Raw genomic sequence first — 20,639 nt, 5'->3', positions numbered from 1 at the left:
AGTGACTTCACCCTCCCCCTCGTCATCATCGTCATCGTACATGTACACTTCAAACCCTTCATCACCGGGTCCCCAAACTTCCTCGCCGTCGTCCTCATTCGTCCCAAACGCCACGAATTCGGCTTCGTCGTCTCCGAACGTCGCCTCCTCCTCTCCCGCGTTCAATCCCCTAAACTCTCGTCTCGCGACCGTCCCAGCCTCCGTCACCCACGTCGTGTCCATCAAATCATCGCTTTCGTTCGATTTCCTTTCCATGTCCGCCATCTCCGCTCCCATCTCCGCTCGCGTGCGATCCTTCGTCGCCTTTTCTTCTCGAAACGCCGCGAGCGAGCTCGCCCAGTCGTTGCTCGAATTCCCATTCGCTTCGTCCGCGTCGTCCTTGGACGCGAGGACGTCCGCGAGAGACTTCGTGGGGTCGTACTTGAGCGCGTCTTCCGTCGTTTTCACCGCGTACTTGGCGTCGCCCGCGCCCGCGCGCGAAGATTTCTTCGCGCGCGCGGTGACGATTCGCCGCGAGCCGCCGCCGGGCGTGGTCGTCGACGGCGGTGACGATTGCGCGCGCGAGGACGCGCGAGACGGCGGCGAGGCGCGCGAGACGACGGCGCGCGACGCGACAGACGCGACGCGCATCGTGAGGAGCGCGTCGGCGAGCGCGAGGCGTCGACGAGTGGGATGGGTCTGAGTCGCGTCTCTGGTTAACCTGCTACGAGACCTACGGCGAGGCTAGTCACGCACGAGCATGTACTCGATCGAAAGCTGCGTGTAATCGACGTCACGGGAATAACGAAATAATACGTTTACTAATCTGGATTGTGAAGACGCGACCCCGGCGGTGGCTTGATCGTTCGACCGGGAGCTCGACCGATGGACTTTTTCTTTCCGGGTTCGACTCCGGTGCCTCGCGGACGAAGCGGGACGTTGAGGAGTTGCGGTGAGTGCGAGACGGCTTCGTCCCATCCGAAGCTCGGTGCGCGCTCCCACCAACCGGCACTGTCTTCCCAGGTGTCCCAACCGTCGGAACCATCGGTGGTGGCGCCCCATTTGTGGACGCGACCGTCGTGCCAGTGCTCCTCGCCCCACGTCTTCTCAAATTTGTGCCCGTCGCGATCGTCCCATGTGCTCCCGTTGCGATTCCCCGCACTCCCGTTGTGAGCGTATCCCCCCCATCGTTCTTCCCACTTTTCACCCCAGGCACGTCCGCTTCCACCGTCCTCGCTCTGATCGCGGTCGGCGAAGGAATCCGTCCACTTGACGCACCCACCGTGACCGTCCCACTCCTCGCCCCACTTGTGCGTCCAACGATTACCGTGACCGTCGTCTGGAGTCGCGCCGTTCGCGATCGCACCTTTTTTTGTACATGTACGCTTCACTTGACCGTCGCCCCAGTAGTTCTCGTCCCACACTTCGTGCCATTCGGCGCCGTCGGCTTGCGCACCCCACTTGTTCGCCTCTCTCATGATGTGCTTCGAGGCGTTTGAGAAACCGGTGGTGGTGTCGTGAGTCACTTGCTCACGCCAGCTTTCTTGCCACACGTTGCCCTTGGCGTCTCTCCCCGATTTGATCGCCCCGAGTTCCCGATAGTTGAAAGCATCGCTCGTCTCCCACCATTTTTCTTCCCACTCGACGGAACCGTCCGCGGAGGCGCCTCGGACGAGCGTCCATCGACACAGCTTCCCGCCTTCGAGTTCCTCTTCGCCTGACTCGCGCCACCACCTCGAACCATTTTCAAGTGTACCTTCGGTTTCCCCATCTGCGCCGAGCTCGCGCACGGCGGTCGCAGTTTCCTCTAGCTCCACCGTCGGCGTGTCGCTCAGCGGCGCCGGTTCCTTCGCCAAAACGACGTCGCTTTCGAATTCAAGCTTCAACTCGCTCGGCGTCTCGACGTCGCTTTGAAACTTCAACTGAAGCGAAGCCTCGGGCGCGCGCTCCGCGACCGCCACGGCCGCGCTCACGCGAGTCTCTGTCTGTCTCTGCAACTTTGGCGCCGCGGCGGCGGCGACTTTATCCGAACCCGCCGCCTCCGGCGGCGTCCACGTCCAAAAGTCGCTCCCGGGGTTGAAAGTCTCCGCCTTCGGCTTCGACGCCTTCTTCGCGGTGTTTTTCAACCCTGAATCGTTCGCGGACCTCCCTCCCTTCATCACCGCGCCGTCAGCCGCGCCCGACGCCCCGGTCGTCGTCCCGGTTGACCTCGGCGCGCTCCCGCTCGCGCTCCCGCTCGTCGCCCCTTCCCCTCCTCCCGTCGTCACCGCCTCGGTCTTCGACGTCGCCGTCTCTCGCACGCTCGTCATCGCTCGCACCGCCGCCATCGCCGCCTCCGCGCGCGCCGCCGCGCCCATGGGCGTCGCCGCGGCTTCGAACAAGTCCACCACTCGCGCGCTTCGCGCGTCGTCCTCCTCCGCCGCGCGCGTCACCGCCCGCGCGCGCGCGCGCGCGCTCCTACCGGTCCATCGCGGCGGCGCGCGCGCGACCGCGCGCGCCGGCGTCGCCGTCGACATGGCGTCGCGTCGACGAATGCGGATGACGCCCCGCCGCACATGTCGCCCTTCGGCGGTCGAGCGAGCGCGCTCTCGCGGTTCGGCGACGGCGCGCGGCGCGACGTCGCCTGGCGCGCGCGTCGACGCGCGCGCGCGCCCGAGCGCGGCGCGCGCGCGGCGCGAGGGCGCGCGGGACGCGAGGGCGAGGGCGCGCGTTCGACGCGCGCGGGAACGTCGCTCGGCGCGCGCGCGCGCGCGCCCTCGCGTGCGATGACGCGCGCGGACGCGCTGTCGTGGATGGGCGGCGGCGCGATGCAGTCGAGCATGCTCGGCGCGGCGCTCGTGGACTTTGGGATCCAGCTCGTCGGTTGGGCGGCGGCGGCGACGCTGCGGACGGAGAAGTTTTACGACATTCTGGGGAGCGCGGCGTTCGCGACGACGGCGGCGCTGACGCTGGGGACGTCGGCGATGATGCCGCGGCAGAAGCTCGCGAGCGCGCTCGCGATGGCGTGGACGGCGAGATTGGGGATATTCTTGGGCGCGAGGGCGCACAGGGACGGCGGGGACTCGCGATTCGACGGCGTGAAGGACAAGCCCGGGGTGTTCGCGGTGTATTGGTTCCTCCAAGGCGTGTGGGTGTGGGTGACGTCGTTACCGGTGTATCTGTTGAACGGGTCTCCGGGTCAATTGGTGGATCTGAACGCGGTGGATTGGACGCTGGCGGCGTTTTGGGCCTTTGGGTTCGTCTTCGAAGTCGTCGCCGACGTACAAAAGTTTGCCTTCAAGTCGGACAAGTCGAACAAAGGCAAGTACATCAAGCACGGTTTGTGGTCCCTGTCTCGTCATCCGAACTACTTCGGCGAGATTTGCATGTGGTTCGGGGTCGCGGGAATCGCTTGCAACGGTTTGGCGGCGTCGAATCCGGGTCGAGCGGCCGGAGCGTTTGCGTCGCCACTCTTCGTCACCTACTTGCTGACAAAGATGAGCGGTATTCCAATTTTGGAACGAATGGCCGATGAGAGATGGGGCAAGGACGAGGGGTATCAGTCGTACAAAAGGAAGACTCCGGTGCTCGTGCCTAAGCTTCCAGGAACGTGAAACCTCAATCGATTTACGGTTCAACACGCGTTTGTAAAACAATTTTGCCTATCCTTCTAATGATCTATAACGCTATTGTCTACCTAACCTTGGATGTTTTGTCCCAAACTCAAGTCTCTGGCGTTTCCTCGCATTGGCAGAAGCCTTTCGGTGGCGCCTGCCATTCAGGTGGGCTCGCCACTCGATTTCGCCTCGCAACGTTTTCCCACACGCCTCGCACGTGTGCACAGCGACCTGTTTTGAGCTGTTTCCTGAGTCTAATTCGACGACGTCTTCATGTTCGCACAGTTCTAGGGCACGATGAACGACATTCGCGTACCAGCTATCTTTGAAGGCGGCGCGCTCCGAACAGAACTTACTCAACGAATCCGATACATCGACGAATCTCACGGGCCAACCGTATTGCTTCGCAAAGGTCGTCAAACGTGACTGTTGACGTCGTGATAGACGACAAGTGTGCCGTACAGTCGCCTCGATGGCTTCATCACGCATTGATGCGAGTTCGCTGTCGACACAAGGCGTCGAGTCCATTTTAACTTTGGCTTGCAAGTATGGCATCCACTCCGCGTAACCGATCGCCTGACGGACGTCTCCCCGAGCACCGTCCGGAGATTCAACGCCATGACAGCGCGCAAACTGCTCCAGTTCATCGACCAACCCGTTTTCAACCATGGACAGGACTCTCGCTCGAAGAATCTCGTCAAGAACTTTCGAGTCACATTTCAACGCGATGAAGATGGTCCGGCAACCGAGTACGTCAAATTGGCTCACAAACTTCTTCATAGTGCGCTCTCGCTTGAATACATCGCTCGGACGTTCACCAGTGGTATCAAAGATTTCCAAATACCGGCGAACACGTCGGATATCGTTCGGGTGAAGTCTCTGAGCGCTCTCAGGATCAACCTCGGCGAGCCGAGCGTACGCCGTCGACGCGTCAACGCCAACCGTTCCATCTTCGGCAGCCGTTCGGCGTCCACCATTCGGTCCTATGTCATCGATAAAACTCTTATCACTGATACATTCTTCTTCTTCTCTATCTCTGACATCCATCAGCGAGTCGGACACGAGCGCTTGAGCGTAGTAGTTGCTCCCGCCCACCACAATTACCGACCTCCCTTCACCCACGCACTCGCGCACGATCGATCCCGCGCGCGCTCGAAACGCGCGCACATCGAAGTATTCACCGTATTTCACGCACCCAACTAGATGATGTCGCACGCCTTCCATTTCATCTTCTCGAACGCGCGCCGTACAGATTGGCAGCGAGTCGTGAAATTGCAACGCGTCCGCATTGATGACGTCTCCCCCGAGCGCGCGGGCAAGTTCTACGGCCAATCGGGACTTTCCCGACCCCGTGGGACCAACGATCACGATCACGCGCGGTGGCGACGGCATTCGCGGTGACTCGCGCGCGCGGCGCGCGCGAAAGTGCCGCGCAGCCGGTCGCCAGGGGAGCGATGTCGCGCGGTTTCGCGATCGATCGCACGCGAAGCTCAGCGAGTCGATCGATCATGGGATCGAAATGCGAATCTCGTCGATCGGGTTCGATCGATCGGCGTTTTTTGCGTGAACCGTCTGAACCATCTAGAAAGTCGATCGACGCACGCGTAGATCGATCGATCGATTGAACCTACTCGCGTCGACGAAACATCGATCGACGTCGATCGACAGACGTGTAGATCGATCGATCGATTGATTGAACCCACTTCCGTCGATCGAGAGACGCGTGTGTAGATCGATCGATCGATCGATCGATCGATCGATCGAATGAACCGACTTTCGTCCATCGAGAGACGCGTCGATCGAGTTTGGTCGCGATCGATCGCGGCATCGAGGTCCGACGGCGCAGGCTGGACGAGGGACGTGTGGGACGCGCGTGGGACGCGCATTCATCCCACACGTCGCGCCGCGCGGGCGATCGCGACGCGCGCGCGCTCGCCGCTCGCGAACGTTCGACGCGAAAGTGATCGAGATTGTTCGTCGCGCGCGCGCGGCGATCGATATCGAGGAGGCGTCGCGCGAGGGCGTAAAAGGGGCGACGGGGATCGTCGAACGAACGCGCGACGGGACAGAAAACGACACGTGACGTCGCAGTCATGCCCGCCAACGCGTCTGGGAGGGACTTCAAAGCCTTGGATGGTGTACCCGTGAGGGATGCGATCGACAGACTGGAGAAAGATCTCAAGAACGTCGCCGCATTGCTGCCGAAGAGTTGCCCCGGTGCGCCGAGGCTGCGGTCGCCGTACACGGTGTCAGAGGCGGTGAGCTTGGATGAGATTGAGAAAAAGGCAGCGGCTAAGGCTTCGACGGTATGTTCCTTACGACTAGCGCCGTGGTGATAGAGGATTGAGAAATGATCGCGCGAATCAGGAGAAATATTTGGGCTCGTAGAACGGGCGACTGACGAGACTTTCATCGTACGCAGAGAAAACGCACGTTCGGACTCGGGGTAGAGGAGGAAAAAGAGGCGCGGAAGGTTGCGCCCTGGTGGAGATATGCAGAAGATTTCTTTCGACCGGTTCACGCGACGGACTTGGCTCGGATCGCGCCCGCCACTCCTTGGACGTTTGACAGCGCGCTGAACACTACGTGCGTCGGTCCGGATTATGAAGTCGGAGAGGACAAGATTGGAATTCCCATTCCCGGTTTGACGTACCGAAGAAAAGGAGATCAGAGTCACGCATCGACATCGGCACCGACTTCGCCGATTAAACTTGAGGAGAAGAACCACATTGTCGGGACTATTCCAGCCGTACCTACGCAACCCTTCGTCATACCGCCGTTGCAGGAACACGAACAGGGGATCGATTTGGTACAGAATCTACCACCAGAACACGTCGCGATGACGATTAGAGTTTTAGTTAGTTTAGTGGGGGATGAGAGCGAAAAAATGCGTGAGATTGCGAAATTTTCAAGAGTAACGCTCGCGGCGTTGAAGGCCTGGCTTGGAAAGTACGAAAACAAGACCAATAGCAAACGCAGCAAGAATGGGATCGAAATAAAGAGTGAAAACTCGGACACCGACGAACTGTTGTCGTGCCTTCGTATGTGGCTTCGTCACGAGAGCGCTTCGCACGTGAATACGCGTCAAGATGCTCGTCGAGAAGAGGCGACCAAGGCGAAGAAAAAGTTGGATAAAAACATGATTTTCCCAGAGCAAAATCTAGACATGGCAGCGTCTTACGGGCTCGTTAACGTACCTTCAAACCTCACAAATATGACGACTACGAGCGAGCAAGCGTTAAGTGGCGGCCAAGGGATCGACGACTCACCGTCCAGCGCGGGAACGACCGTCGTGGGTAACGACCCCGTTCGGGATGAGCACGAAGAATTGGGCGGTGACAAGGATATGGATGTGCGAGAAAAGACCGGATACGAATGCACAACGGCATTTGGGATCGATGGAGAGCTGAAACATTTTGAGCAAGGCTGTACAGAAGAGACGATGGCCATTCACACGGAAATTTTGCTCGACAAGGCGTTCAGGCTCAAAGAGTCTACCTCACAGACTCCCAGTGGTCCCAAGCAAGGTTGCTCGGGGGGATCTCAACCATGCGCGGTGTGCGTGAGATTGAAAACGTTGTCGAGCAAATGCGGTACAAGTGAAGGAAGCGTGAATTGTCTCAAGAAAAGTGGCGAGTCGAAAGATTTGCAACTACCTGGGGCGCCGTCTCGCGCCAACCGTGTACAAGGCGGTCCATCGGCAAAGGATGAGTTGCAACGAATTGAAGACGCTTGGCGTTCGAACCCGACGCTCTTGGCGTGCGCTCCAAAAGACGAAGTAGAAGCAGAGATTCTTGCGCTTCAATATGAACTTCTTTGGCAACTACAGTCGAACAGGCAGAAACTCAAGAGGGCACAAGAGAAAATAGCTAGCGGAATCGAGTCGGACAACGACGAACAAGCAAAGCGCAAGGCAAAGCTCGATGAGGCCGCGACGTACATGTCGGGAATCAGAGAGGTCAAACGTCAACAGAAGAAAGAGAAGCGCGAAGCGGACCAGCTGGCAGCACTGGAGCGAGCCAAAGCAGCAGTGGGTGATGGGCGACGCGAATCAAAACCGAAACGCGAGATGGGTTCAGCCGCAATAGTGGCACCCGACCCGAAGAGCCTGATACCAACATACAAGCCCCCGACTACCCAAGCGGTGATGAAAGCAATAGAAGCGGCACCAAGTCGGGTGAAAAAAATGTTCGGTCTCGCGAACTTCGACCCCACCACATCGAGTCACCTCAAGTCTTTTAGCCTGTCTGGCACGCCTCGAAGCGGATCCCCTGTTCTTGGAGCGTCTCCGATTCGTTCACCGATGTCATCGATTCTTCTGGATCCGTTCCATGCCGTGTCCGATAACAAAGCTTGCTGTGTCTGTGCTGGGACTGAAGAAGCGGAGAAGATGGAAGAAACAATGAAGTGTTCGCAGTGTGAACTTATCGTGCACCCGCACTGTTACGGAATCACGGGTGACGCTTATGTCAAGGATCCCAAGTGGTTGTGTTTTGTGTGCAATGCAGCCGTGTTAGCAGGCACTGCAATTCCAAAGACTTCAAAGAAGTCGCGCATAACGTTACAAGGCAAGTTGGCTCTTTACCGCGGAGTGGAGTGCACGCTTTGCCCGGTGAAAATGGGCGCCTTCAAGAAGACGCTGACCGGGAACCAGTGGTGTCACGTCGCGTGCGCGAAATGGGTCCCCGAGGCGCACTTGTTCGATAGGATCATGAATCACGTAGCGGTGATCAGACCTGTGAATATCGAGGACGTGCCTCGCGAGCGCCGCAACGCGTCTTGCACATACTGTACGCGTTCGCATGGAACGCTCATGCGTTGTTGCTTTGGGCACTGTCAAACCGTCTTTCATCCACTCTGCTGCCGACGAGCAGCGTGTCATATGCGCGCAGTCGACCACTCCAAGAAAAGATTCACTGCTTTTTGCGAGAAACATTCGCGTTCTGAACGCGAAAAGGATCTCGCAGTCAACCTTGTGGGAGACCCTGTTCCAGCGCTCGTTGAAATGTACAATCAGTCGCCGTTAGAGAGACAGCTATCTGGAGGTTTGCAGCGCACGTTATCTGGTGGTACAACCGGAGTGTCGCCAATGAACGGAGCCATGCGTCGGATCCGGGAGACGATGCGCGCGAAAGACACACAAAAGCGAGCCGCCTTTGGCGGACTCCCGTCGAGCGCCAAGGCGAAGACGAAGAAAACTCGAAGCAATCTTCAACAAGCCAACAGGCTTCCTGGTAGTGTCCCTGGTTCTTCGCTCGCAGGGTTCGATTCCGAAGAAAACTTTGACGATCTTCTACCGGGTCAGCGCGGTCAAGCCCGAAACACCGGTGCGTTGCGTGGCGGAGCGCTCCCTCGCGACGCCCTCCTGACGTCCCCCGAGGCGGACAAGGTCAATCGCGACTTGCCCACCGGGTACCAGTACATGGAAAAATCCGACATCGCACGATAATCGCACATGGTTCACGATTCACGACGCATCAGAGCGTCTTAGCCCGCGTTCTCGACGAAAACATTGTATCCGAGACCCACTCGGGTGCGGCGTCGCCACCCTTCAGAAACGTTCTTCTCTTCGTCGCCCACCGCACACCTCAGCGTTCGCTCGTCGGTGCGTCGCGAAACCGCGGGTCGGCACGCGTTACCGCCGATCGCCCGCCCGCCCGCGAGTCATCATCGGCACGAGCGCGCGCACGAGGCGCGAACCGAGCGCGTAATCGAAGACGTCACCCATGTCGGCGGCCGGCGTCACGCGCGCCGCGTTCGCGTCCACGTCGTCTCCGCGACGCCGCGTCTCGCCGACGCAACGGACGGCGAGCGTTCGACGCGCTGCGTCGTCGGCGACGGCGGTGAAAGCGCCGACGTCGACGCTGGGGGAGGAAACACGAGGAGACTTTCCGATTCTCGACCAAAAGACAGAGTCAGGCGCCCAGCTGGTGTATCTGGACAACGCGGCGACGTCCCAGAAGCCGAATCAAGTCGTCGACGCGCACATGTTTTACTACAAGGATTATAACTCCAATGTCCATCGAGGGGTGCACTATCTGAGCAGCAAGGCCACGGATGCGTACGAGTTGTCGCGGAGAAAGGTGGCGGCGTTTGTCAACGCGACGACGGATAGGGAAATCGTCTTCACGAGAAACGCGAGCGAGGCGATCAATCTGGTGGCCAACACGTGGGGGACCAAGCACATCAAAGCCGGTGACGAGATAATTTTGAGCGTTTTAGAGCACCACTCAAATATCGTCCCGTGGCAACTGCTCGCTGAGCGGACGGGGTGCGTGTTGAAATTCGTTGAATTGACGAAGGATACGCAGGAACTGGACATGGATCAGCTTCGCTCTTTGGTGAACGAAAAGACGAGGCTCATCACGACGGCGCACGTGAGTAATGTCACCGGTGGTGTGGCACCAGTGAAGGAAATTATCGATCTCGCTCGAGGCGTCGGCGCCAAGGTGCTTCTCGACGCGTGCCAAAGCTTGCCGCACATGAAGGTGGACGTGCAAGCGCTCGGTGCGGATTGGATCGTGGGTAGCTCGCACAAAATGTGCGGACCGACTGGTATCGGATTTTTGTGGGGTCGTATGGACGTCTTAGAGACCATGCCGCCGTGGATGGGAGGCGGCGAGATGATCGCCGACGTGTACCTCGAAAAGAGCACGTACGCCGAACCTCCGTCACGGTTCGAGGCTGGGACGCCCGCGATAGCTGAGGCCATTGCCTTGGGCGAGGCGTGCGACTACCTCACAAAAATAGGCATGGATAGAATCCACGACTACGAGATCGAGATCGGGACGTACCTGTACGAAAAGCTCTCCGCCGTCCCTGGAGTGACGATATACGGCCCTCCGCCCGCGCGCGGCCGAGCCTCGCTTTGCGCTTTCAACGTCGACGGCATTCACGCCAACGACCTTTGCACCTTACTAGACCAAGCGGGAATCGCGTGTCGCAGCGGTCACCACTGCACTCAGCCCCTCCACCGTTACCTCGACGTTCCCGGGAGCGCTCGCGCCAGCCTCTACTTTTACAACCTCCCGAGCGACGTCGACGCCTTCATCGACGCCTTGACATCCACAATCGCGTTCTTCGCCGAGTTTGAAGAATAATAATATCATCACCACCACGATTATTTACAAGCAAACAGTTTTCTCGCGCGCGATCCTTCGCGCGCGCGAGCCAGACTTCCTCCCCGCGCTCTCCGCCGCGCGACCGACCGAGACTTTGAATCATATCTTTGCGGCCGGACCGACACGGCGCGCCCGCGCGCGCGGCGTCTAGCCATTTTCGACCGTTGATTACGCGTGATTTCGCGGAGTTTCATCACCATCGGTTCAAATTTACATCCATCACTCCGTCCTCAGCCGCAAAATCGGACATTCGGACTTATACCCAATGACGTCGATTCCGGGTATTTACATAAACAGCACACAACTGATAATGACTGACCCGTATGTCCGAAAAAAAACAGTGCCCGCGTGCACGCATACGAACACACCGACTACCCATTAAATCGAACGACGACGACGTCACGCGCGCGCCGAGATAAGATTGGCGCCCCGCCGCCGACGCTCGCGCGGCACAGCGACGCGTCCGACCGACGCCCGCGCGCGAAGCCGACGACGAAGACGCCTTCGTCAACGCCCGCGATCGCACGTTCGATCTCGAACGCCGCACAGACGACGATGAGCGCGTTCGCGATGCGAACGTTGACGGCGCGCCCGACCGCGGCGCGCGCGAACGGCGCGCGCGCGACGACGACGCGTCAACGCGTCGCGCAAACGCCGCGCGCGATCGCGCGCGCTGGTGCGATCTCCGCGAACGCGACGCGGGACGTGAACCGCGGGGCGAATGCGTGCGCGAACAAGGCGATCGCGATCGACGGCGCGGCGAGCGGCTCTGACTCTCTGGCGACGATGACGACGATGACGTACAACGAGACGGGGAAGTGGCGTGAGAACCTCGATCTCGCGGGATGGGCGGCGGAAATGCGCGCGATAGAGAAGGAATTCAAGGCGCCGGAACACTTCGAGGAGGATGTGAAGCACTTGAAGAAGATTTTGACGTGGGCGAACCTGTGCTACTTTGGCGGGTTGGCGGCGCTGACGGCGATGCCGATGGTGGGTTTGAACATGCCGGCTTGGTTGAACGGGATGAATCCGATCGCGGCGTTCATGATGTCGACTGCGATTTGCGCGAGATGGACTATGGTCGGTCACCACACGTGCCACGGTGGTTACAACGCGGCGCAGAGCACGAACGGGGAAGTCACTGGTCGATTCCACCGCAGAAAGTTTGCGCGCGGTTTGTGGCGACGATGCACCGATTGGATGGATTGGATGCTCCCAGAGGCGTGGGACGTAGAACACAACCACTTGCACCATTATCAACTCGGCGAAGATGCGGATCCGGATCTCGTTGAGCGCAACATGCAAGAGCTCCGCGAAGGTAACACCCCGATGGTGTCGCGTTATCTCCAAGTCGCTGGTCTCGCGCTCGTCTGGAAGTGGTTTTACTACGCGCCGAACACGTTGAAGGAACTTCTCGCGCGTAAGGAGCGTGAAGCCGCCAAGGCTGGTAACTCCAAGCCAAACCCGTTCAAGACTGGCAGCCTTCCGTCAACCGTTCTCACGGTCGCTCAAGGCGCGTTCAAGGGCGAGTTTGCTGCTGTGTCTGAAACCATCAAGTGCTTCGCTCCATACGCGCTCTGGTCTTTCGCCGCACTGCCGGCGATTGGCTACGCCATCGGCGGCCCGAAGGCTGCGCTCGCCTGGTTCATGACTTCCGTCCTCGCGGACGTTATGACGAACGTTCACTCGTTCATCATCATCGCCACCAACCACGTCGGCGACGACATCTACCGATTCGAGACGGAAACGAAGCCTCGTTCGGATGATTTCTACCTCCGCGCGGTGATCGGCTCCGCGAACTTCAAGACTGGCGGCGATGCGAACGATTTCATGCACGGCTGGTTGAACTACCAAATCGAGCACCACATGTTCCCGGACATGTCCATGCGCGCGTACCAAAACATGCAGCCGCGCGTCAAGGCTGTGTGCGAGAAGTATGGTGTCCCCTACGTGCAAGAGTCCGTGTTCACGCGTCTTGGACAACTCGTCGATGTCATGGTCGGCAAGCGCACCATGCTCGTGTGGGAGAACGGTGATTAAATTATAAATTATGACGACTCGTTTTGAAACGTCGCTGCGAAGCGAGGTTCCAATTAAAGCTGATCGCCTTTCCCCTGCTTTTGCCTATCTCCACATTTGATTTATTTAGCGTTTTAAACAATATTGGCTATGTTGCTACTGCACGCTCAAGTAAAGAGGTTCTTTCCCGCCCTGATTCGCTCGCTGCCAACACTCGAGCTCCTCGCGCCTTTCCCGGGCGTGCCATCGGCTGAATCCCCTCCCTTGTTCCAGCGTCGATTGTAGTTTACCAAGTACTCTTCCATGGTGCTAAGAGTGAGATAATCCTGTCCAGGCATGATTTTATCGTTTTGAATCTGTATTTCTTTGAGCAAATCATCAGATATCATCTCCTCGTCTTCATCTGCTACACCGTTCCTAGCGCTGCTGTCGAAAAGTTCGATGGCATTGGTCTTAAACGGGTGTAAACTGACGCCGTTGGAGAACAAAATTTCAATCCGAAAGCGTCGAGGATCTGACGGAGGAACATGGAAACGTTCGAACATTCTAAACACGATGTGGGTAAGATAATCGAGCTCCTTCTCGCGCTTAAACAACGCTCCCAAGGCATCGTCGATGAGCGAAGGCCTGACGGTTTCATTCGTAGCACTCACGCTTGAGTTTGCGCTGGTAGCATCCTCTTCCTTTTTCGGGCTCCCTAGCGGCAAACCGGGCGGTACCCTGCTCGCGCGCGAGCTTCCCTTCGTAGAAGTGCGTTTCGTCGGACCCTTTGCATCGACGTCGCTTTCGCTATGTTCGGTGTGATACGGAGAGCGACCTCGCTCGCGATCTTCTCGAGGCTTGTCCAGGTGCGCGTACTGAAGTACATTGATGAGCGAATGCAAGTGAGATTCAGAGGTGAAATAAAGCCGCGTGCGCACGTGTCTGAATGGGCTATGCACACCGTGCGCCGTGGCGTATCGCAAATTCAATCGAGTCGTGTTCAGCTCTTCCTCTTCTTCTTCCTGCTCCTCACGTTCTCGCTCAGTCTCTTCGTCGATCGTTTCGGCCTCGTCTTCTTCATTTAAAACCGGTATCTTTTCGCTGATAGAAACACGGCGCATTTCATTCGATGACATTCCACCGCTTTCGACGGCGAAAGATTCCTCGCGAGTGTTGTTCAAATCGCTTAGCAATTTTGCAATCAAGCTGTTGGCAACGGTGCCCCCAATTCGTAGCTTGCTCGAAGCCGTCGTACCGTATTCATTCGGAACAATGCAATCTGCTAGCTCTTTCGCGATTTCGTACAACGCCTCGAGTCCCTCTAAAGCCAAATGTTCGTTATGAATGGCATCGTATTTTACCGCGTCGTAGACGTCTGGTACTTTCGAGATGTCAAACCTAGCTTTACGCGAATGGTAAAGATCTTGCTCTAACTTTTTCCATCTGGAATACATGAGCAAAAAGGACTCACCGCCAGCGGGAACGATCATGGTTTTAAGCTGTTGAATACCTCCTTTTGGAAGTGAACCACGTGGGGCGACGGCGGAATGCGTGTCGGCCCAGTTGATTCTAGTGCCGGAATCGGAATCATATCGCACTTGGTGGCTAGAAAGCATCGTTCTAAGCTGCACCGAAATTGATTTCGTGAGTTCATACAGCATTTCGAGTTTCTTGAGTGGCTGCTTCGGTACACCCATGAGATTGGTTGAAAGCGTGACAGCTTTTTGAGTCGTATCGTGGTGGGATGATTCGCCAGCGCTTTGAAAGCGATGCGCAGCCATAACCATTTGTGTCACCACCTTGAATTTATTCAGCGAAGCAAATCGCAAGGTCTGCGACAATCCCCCAATTTCTTCTTCGGTCGGCTTTTTGTCATTCAGCTGTGCATCTGGCTTGTATGTCATCGCCGTGAACAGCTTGTGCTTTGAGTGTAAGATGTCCTCTTCCACGTAATGAGTCACGAAATCCAACAACTTTGCATCTTTGGTAACGAGAGAAGCGAGAATCGGCGTGAGCTGTCCATGATGGGTATCGAGGGCGAGTAAACCTTTCGCAAAAGCTGCAGCAGTGATCTGCACTCGACCTTCATCGGAGGAGTAAATCTTCAAATCGTGGCGATAGGTTGAATGTAATCTCAGTAAACCATCAGCGTCCGAGCCGTAATAGTTACCACGAGGATACATTCGTACTCTAAATGCCTTACCGAGTGTTTCGGCTTGATATTTACCCAAATAAGTCAAAACACCGCCGAACTTGATGATGAGGAGAGCCTCGGTGACTTTTTCTGTGTGAGAGTCTAGCGTTCCAGCATCGATTGTCTCCCACTCAAGAGGTTTGAGCTGCGCTTTACGATTGATACCACTAAAGTGTCCTCCTTCTTCGAGAATCGACACTACTTGTTTCCACGCTTCGAGTTCTTCTTGCGCCTCTTCATGTCCCTCCTCGTCTTTCGGCGCCAAGGTTTGCTTAGACAAACTTTTGTAAATGTCCCTGCAAATATTCAAGAGTTCTTGCAATGTCTGAGGCGTCTTCAATTTAGCTTGCTTGCGAGTTCGACCGTTCGTGCATCGAAGCATGAGATCAAGAAGTTCACGATTTTTCACTCTCAGTTTCATCTTTTGCTTGGGCGTGCGATCGCCGTGCCGAATGACGCCGAGTACGGCGCGCAACTCCTCAGGCGGTTCCTTGGGTGATGGCGCCTTCTCGAGTCTGGTTTCCTTCAATTCGGCATCATTACCATCTAAAATGATATCAGGCTCTTCAACACTAGCCGATGCCGCGGCTTTTTGAGCAGGCTGAGTGCTAAAGTGATTCGGCGCTACGGCTTTCAAAATCATCGCTCGCAAGCACACCGAAGCGTCGTCATAGTATTTTTTGGAGTTTTTCACAAAACTCCATCCATTGACGTCACAAACGTAGCTTCGACCTTTCGCACGAAGTAAATCAAATCCACAAACTCGCTGCCCAAACGCTATACACACACGGCGTGCGATTTCTTTCTCCTCTGGCGTCAACAATACCGGGTAACGCACCTCCTTGCCGCTCTCGTCTCTCTGCACTCTTCCATCGACGACTGGACTCTTTCTAGCTTCGGCGTGGGCGTAATTCGGACCAACAGTATACACTTTTACATCTGTACCGTTCGTTGACATGAAATCTTCGTAAATGAAAGATGTCGTCTCCCGAACCGGGGCGTAAGACAACTCGCCCGCCGCGGTGGTTTCAGGAGGAGGGTAGTACTGACTCGATTGATTACCAATCTTCCGAAACAAGCGCTTGTACCCCCCACCGACGCTGTGTGGGTAGTAGATAAAAATGTTATGATCCTCCGCGTTCGCCGGCTTCTCCACAAAGGGCTTATATATCCTTTTCCCGTTGATTTCCACGTACTCTTCGTCCTGTGAGAAATTCTTTGGCTCGAACGTCGGTTGATCGGGCAACGCCACTTCATCCCCCTTCGGCTTCTTCCTGAGCGCCCCCTTCTTGATGTAATCGTTACGATTCACCACCACGTGATTCGGCACTGGAATATCGTGTTCCTGCAACCGCTTATACACCAATCTCCGATCCAGCAGCGTCCACTGGTCGTTCGGCTCGTTCACCACAAAGGGCTTGTGCATCTCCACGTACCGCTCCACCTTTTGCAACGGAAACCCATTGCTGTAGAACGCGATCAGCGCGTCCACCTTGGGCCAATTTTCCACCGGTTCGTTCACCACGCACTCGTCCCCGAATATCACAATCTCAAACTCCCCGAACGATTCGATCCGCGTCAGGATCTCTCGCATCGCGCTCGAGCGCGACTTTTTATCCATCGCGCACACGCCCAGCGTGACGATCGGGTGCTTGGACGCGCTCGACGCGCCCGAGCGCGAGCTTTGCTTCCGCGCGTCGCGCGTCGGCGCCGCGTGTTCGGACATCGCGCGCGTCCGTCTGGGAATGACGCTTCGGGCGGGCGGGCCGCCGTCCCGGTCGTTAGGACGCGATTCCCCGCATTCGTCGACGACATGGCGCGGGATGGCGGCGTCGCGGGCGCGGGGCGGGGACGACGCGCGGCGCGAGCGATGGGGTACGCCGCGAGCGCGGTCGCGACGGCGTGCGCGGTGAAAAAGGCGTGGGACGTCGCGTTCGCGCGCGACGACGGCGGTGACGCGGCTGAGGAAGCGACGACGACGACGACGACGACGACGACGACGACGGGAGGACGCAATCGACGAGGCGTGCGCGTGGACGGTGGAGACAGCGCGGAAGTCCTGCGCGTTGGGTCGTTCGGATCGCGCGAGAGTCAGCGCGGGATGAGCAGCTCGACGAGTCGAGAGGATGAATTTTGGAGCGACGAGGGCGACCTGGAGGGGTCGCGGACGTCGGGACAGTTTTTCGCGAGCGCGAGTGGAGAAGACGTGAACGATGAGAACACGCCTAATTTTTTCGCGAGTACGAAGTTTTTTAGCGTGTTAGAGTTGGAGTTGTCGAGAGAGCTGTTTGAGGCGTCGGAGGAGGAGGTGTTGGCGCCGAATGAAGTGCTTTTTCGGCAAGGAGACGATAGTTCGAGTGGGATATACGTCGTCGTCGAGGGATCGGTGGGAGTGTATTTGCAACCGACGAATGGAGCGCCACCTGTGATGACGAATATTTTACAAGAGGGAGAGTCGGTGGGAGATATAGACATCCTCGACAGCGCGAGACGAAGCGTGAGTTGCATCACCATGCAGGGCGGGGCAAAGGTAGTGCGAGTCTCACAGCGCATCTTCTTAGACTTCGTTCGAAAGCATCCGCACACTTTGCAGCTGTATTTGCAACAAGCGATCGCGCGATTGTGGCGCGTGGCGCAGTTTTCGCTGATTGATTTTCTTGGCATGCCTCGGCAATCGCTTCGCGGTCAACCTGAGGCGGACGACGCATGCTCGCTCGCAAATTCAGATTTCTTGGAGCACTTACCGACCGTGGAGAAGTATTGCGCACGCAAACAAATAAAAAAGGGTGAGATTATTTTTGCCGAAGGAGATTCTACGGATGCGTTTTACATCCTTCTGAAGGGATCGATTGCGCGGGAAGCCATTCCATGGCCGAAAGGCGACGGGCTGCGTGGGAAGCCGGTGCGAGCGTTACAGTTGATCGGTTCGGCGCACTTTATGACACGCTCACTCTTCAGAGAAACCCAACAGGCGGATGAAGATTGTGAAATGCTCGTCATAACAGGAGAAGTTCTCGAGCATTTGTGTACAGCTGAAACTGAGGCATACATCTCTTTGCTCCGTCAAACGTCTTCGTCTCTTGGCGTTCTCATTCGTAATTTCATCGGCTTCGGTCTCAATCGAGTGTGGCTGAGAAGCGGAGATCACGTCTTTATGACCAATGAAGATGCCACAAGTATGTTTGTCATCATCAGTGGACGCGTGCGTTTACGGTTTCCACGTCACACGAGTAGTGGAGATGAAATAATTCGGGAACGCGGTCGAGGCGATACCATCGGAGAAGCGCCTTTACTCGCGCATGGGAAGTATTCCTCAACTGCAGTCACTTCACGCGATACAGAACTCGTCAGAATGTCGCACGGAGCGCTGAAACTGATCAACGCGCATCACTCTGAGGTATCGAGTCGACTTCTTGAACTCGTCGCTTGCAAACTGCAGAATAACCTTCGAACTGGCGACCGTTCGCTCGCTGAGCTCGTGACGATCTGCCTCATACCTGCGGGCCCACGCACACAAATCAACGAGTTTGCAAGCGCTCTTCAAAGTGCGCTTTCCATGTTTGGATCCACACTGCTGCTAACGAGTTCAGTTATCGATGAAATTTTCGCTGACGAAACGACTCATCGCCTAGACAACCTGTTTTACCGTTCAAAGCTCACTGGATGGATGGCAGAACAAGAGGAAGTGCATCGTTTCATCGTCCTCCAAGCGGATCCGCGTGCATCAAGTTGGAGTAAAGTTTGTGCGAGCCAAGCGGATTGTGTATTAGTCGTGGCACACGGCAATCATGAGAATAAGATGCCGCTTCTGTACGAGCAACGACTACTTTGGCGCACACGAAACAGCGCACGTCCAGAACTGGTACTAATTCACGAGCCTGGAAGCACGCCGTCGCAAACAAAGACTTGGCAGGAAAACAGAACTACAATCAAACGCCATCATCACGTGAGACTAGCGTCGAGGGATGACATGTCACGCCTCGCGAGGTATGTGTCCGGACATAGCGTTGGCGTGATCTTGACCGGCGGAGGCGGCGGTGGTTTGGCTCATTTGGGCGCGTTACGTGCGCTCGAGGAGAATGGAATTCCAATCGATTGTATCGGTGGCACCAGTCAAGGCACGCTCACAGCAGGGATGTATGCTAGGACATTATCAACATCGCACATACTCCCAATGCTTCGCAACAACATGCACGTTCTGAACTCTCCTCATCATTTGCTCACCGATCTCACACTCCCGCTGCTTTCGCTCTTTAGCGGCAAGGGCTTGGACACCATCATCAAGAGTTCCGTGGGCGCTGATACCTCCATCGAAGATCTGTGGCTGAACTTTTTCTGCTGTAGCACAAATTTAAACAAACAGTGTTTGAATGTGCACACTTCTGGACGTCTTTGGCGGTGTATTCGAGCGTCGATGACGGTTCTCGGGCTCTTGCCTCCGGTTCGCGACGAGAATGGTGAGTTACTCGTTGACGGGGGCTACCTGAACAGCGTTCCCGTAGACGTGATGCGAAAAGAGATGGGAGTCGAGACTGTGATCGTTGTGGACGTAGAAGACAAAGATTTCATTAGCTTCCGCGATCTCACGCCGCACGATGGAGGCATGAGCAGTTTCGGCTTGCTGTGGGATCGATTGAACCCGTTTGACTCGCGCAAGTCAAAGAGTGCCTCAGAACGACTGGATCACCCATCGTACGCGGACGTTCTGAACGCATTGACGGCGACGACGACGAAGAAGCACCTCGAGCTCGTCGCGCGAGACCATCGAATCAACATGCACCTCCGACCTCCAGGCGTGTCTTCGTGGATGGCTCACGGCTTGACGTTGTCTCAGATGGACGCTGCGGTGCGAAAGGCACAAGCGTACACGAACACCGCCATCACGAACTGGAAGCACAAAGCGAAGGAGGAACGGCGAATTTCAGACGTCGACGTCAACAAACCTCACGCTGAACTCCAAATGGCCGCATCGGCGTTTGCCGCCGTTAGCGATCCCGAGTCGCCAAACATCTCTCCTCACGTCTCTCCGCGCAACAGTTTCGACAGAAACCGCGTTTCACCTCATCGCTCACCGCGAACGAGCGGGTCAAAGTCAACGAGCTTGCCCAAACCGCCGAATATGCGCGTGAACGTTGTCACCGAGCGAGCTTCGGACTCCATGAAGCAGCGCACGACTCGCAAATCCGGCGCCACGCCTCGCGCCGCCCTCTTGCCGAGCAACGACCCCGCCGAGACTGCGTCTACGCTCTCTCCGCGTCCTGGTTCCCAGCTTGTTCGCACGTTCACTGATCACAGCCAATCAGACGCTCCCTTAGCGATCGATCCAGCGCTGTTCATGAGCACGCAATCGCAAAATTAATGTCCGCACGAGGACAGTGTAACAACAGAAAACCAACCCGCCCAGACGCCGCACTTTAAGACGCACACACGATGCTTTCCGCGTCGCAATCCATCTCCAGCGTCCGCGCATTCACGCGCACGTCGACCGTCACTAAGCGTGCGTCTAGTGTCCGCGGTCCGGTCAAGGTACGCCTTCGCGAGACGACGCTTCGCGACGCGACTCGACGGGATGACGATGACGACAGCAGCCCTCGCCTCGCCGCGAACGAGTCCTCGACTGACGACGCGTTGTGACCGCAGGTGAACGCGCTGACGTGCTCGACCGCGGATTTCAAGGTTGGACTCTCGCTCGAGATCGACTCCAACCCGTGGAGAATCACCGGTGCGTGCGGGCGATGACGAACGGCA

The 20,639-nt window shown here is 57.0% G+C and overlaps 8 protein-coding genes across 8 annotated transcripts; 4 read left to right on the top strand and 4 right to left on the bottom strand.

Moving 5' to 3' along the window:
- Window positions 1–881: 881 nt before the first annotated feature.
- OSTLU_3732 (predicted protein) lies at window positions 882–1,736 on the bottom strand (the record flags this gene model as incomplete). The annotated part of the gene is made up of 1 exon (XM_001416641.1): window positions 882–1,736. A coding segment is annotated over one exon (855 nt), but the record flags the coding sequence as incomplete, so codon positions are not given.
- A 1,062-nt stretch (window positions 1,737–2,798) lies between these two features.
- On the top strand, window positions 2,799–3,572 carry OSTLU_34095 (predicted protein; the record flags this gene model as incomplete). The annotated part of the gene is made up of 1 exon (XM_001416930.1): window positions 2,799–3,572. The coding sequence occupies one exon, from the start codon at window positions 2,799–2,801 to the stop codon at window positions 3,570–3,572; it is 774 nt and encodes a 257-aa protein (XP_001416967.1).
- Window positions 3,573–3,644: 72 nt separating this feature from the next.
- On the bottom strand, window positions 3,645–4,979 carry OSTLU_34266 (predicted protein; the record flags this gene model as incomplete). Its single annotated transcript, XM_001416640.1, has 1 exon — window positions 3,645–4,979. A coding segment is annotated over one exon (1,335 nt), but the record flags the coding sequence as incomplete, so codon positions are not given.
- A 177-nt stretch (window positions 4,980–5,156) lies between these two features.
- On the bottom strand, window positions 5,157–5,654 carry OSTLU_92450 (predicted protein; the record flags this gene model as incomplete). The annotated part of the gene is made up of 1 exon (XM_001416639.1): window positions 5,157–5,654. A coding segment is annotated over one exon (498 nt), but the record flags the coding sequence as incomplete, so codon positions are not given.
- A 760-nt stretch (window positions 5,655–6,414) lies between these two features.
- On the top strand, window positions 6,415–10,677 carry OSTLU_19438 (predicted protein; the record flags this gene model as incomplete). Its single annotated transcript, XM_001416929.1, has 2 exons — window positions 6,415–6,441; window positions 9,449–10,677. The coding sequence occupies 2 exons, from the start codon at window positions 6,415–6,417 to the stop codon at window positions 10,673–10,675; spliced, it is 1,254 nt and encodes a 417-aa protein (XP_001416966.1). The 3' UTR covers window positions 10,676–10,677.
- A 486-nt stretch (window positions 10,678–11,163) lies between these two features.
- Window positions 11,164–12,847, top strand: OSTLU_30630 (predicted protein). Its single transcript, XM_001416928.1, has one exon. The coding sequence runs from the start codon at window positions 11,483–11,485 to the stop codon at window positions 12,734–12,736; it is 1,254 nt and encodes a 417-aa protein (XP_001416965.1). The 5' UTR covers window positions 11,164–11,482; the 3' UTR covers window positions 12,737–12,847.
- Window positions 12,848–12,882: 35 nt separating this feature from the next.
- OSTLU_33883 (predicted protein) lies at window positions 12,883–16,617 on the bottom strand (the record flags this gene model as incomplete). The annotated part of the gene is made up of 4 exons (XM_001416638.1): window positions 12,883–13,293; window positions 13,495–14,455; window positions 14,612–16,142; window positions 16,197–16,617. The coding sequence occupies 4 exons, from the start codon at window positions 16,615–16,617 to the stop codon at window positions 12,883–12,885; spliced, it is 3,324 nt and encodes a 1,107-aa protein (XP_001416675.1).
- Window positions 16,618–16,706: 89 nt separating this feature from the next.
- On the top strand, window positions 16,707–20,264 carry OSTLU_30628 (predicted protein). The gene has a single exon (XM_001416927.1). It carries the CDS (start codon window positions 16,993–16,995, stop codon window positions 20,248–20,250), a length of 3,258 nt encoding a protein of 1,085 aa, XP_001416964.1. The 5' UTR covers window positions 16,707–16,992; the 3' UTR covers window positions 20,251–20,264.
- Window positions 20,265–20,639: the final 375 nt, after the last annotated feature.

This window comes from Ostreococcus lucimarinus, chromosome 3 (assembly GCF_000092065.1).
Source record: "Ostreococcus lucimarinus CCE9901 chromosome 3, complete sequence".
Taxonomy (NCBI): Eukaryota; Viridiplantae; Chlorophyta; class Mamiellophyceae; order Mamiellales; family Bathycoccaceae; genus Ostreococcus; species Ostreococcus sp. 'lucimarinus'.
This window is presented reverse-complemented; position numbering and strand designations above follow the sequence as displayed.

Coding starts and splice junctions, on each gene's coding strand:
- OSTLU_30630 (XM_001416928.1), top strand. CDS start 11,483: ATGACGACGATGACGTACAACGAGACGGGGAAGTGGCGTGAGAACCTC.
- OSTLU_30628 (XM_001416927.1), top strand. CDS start 16,993: ATGAGCAGCTCGACGAGTCGAGAGGATGAATTTTGGAGCGACGAGGGC.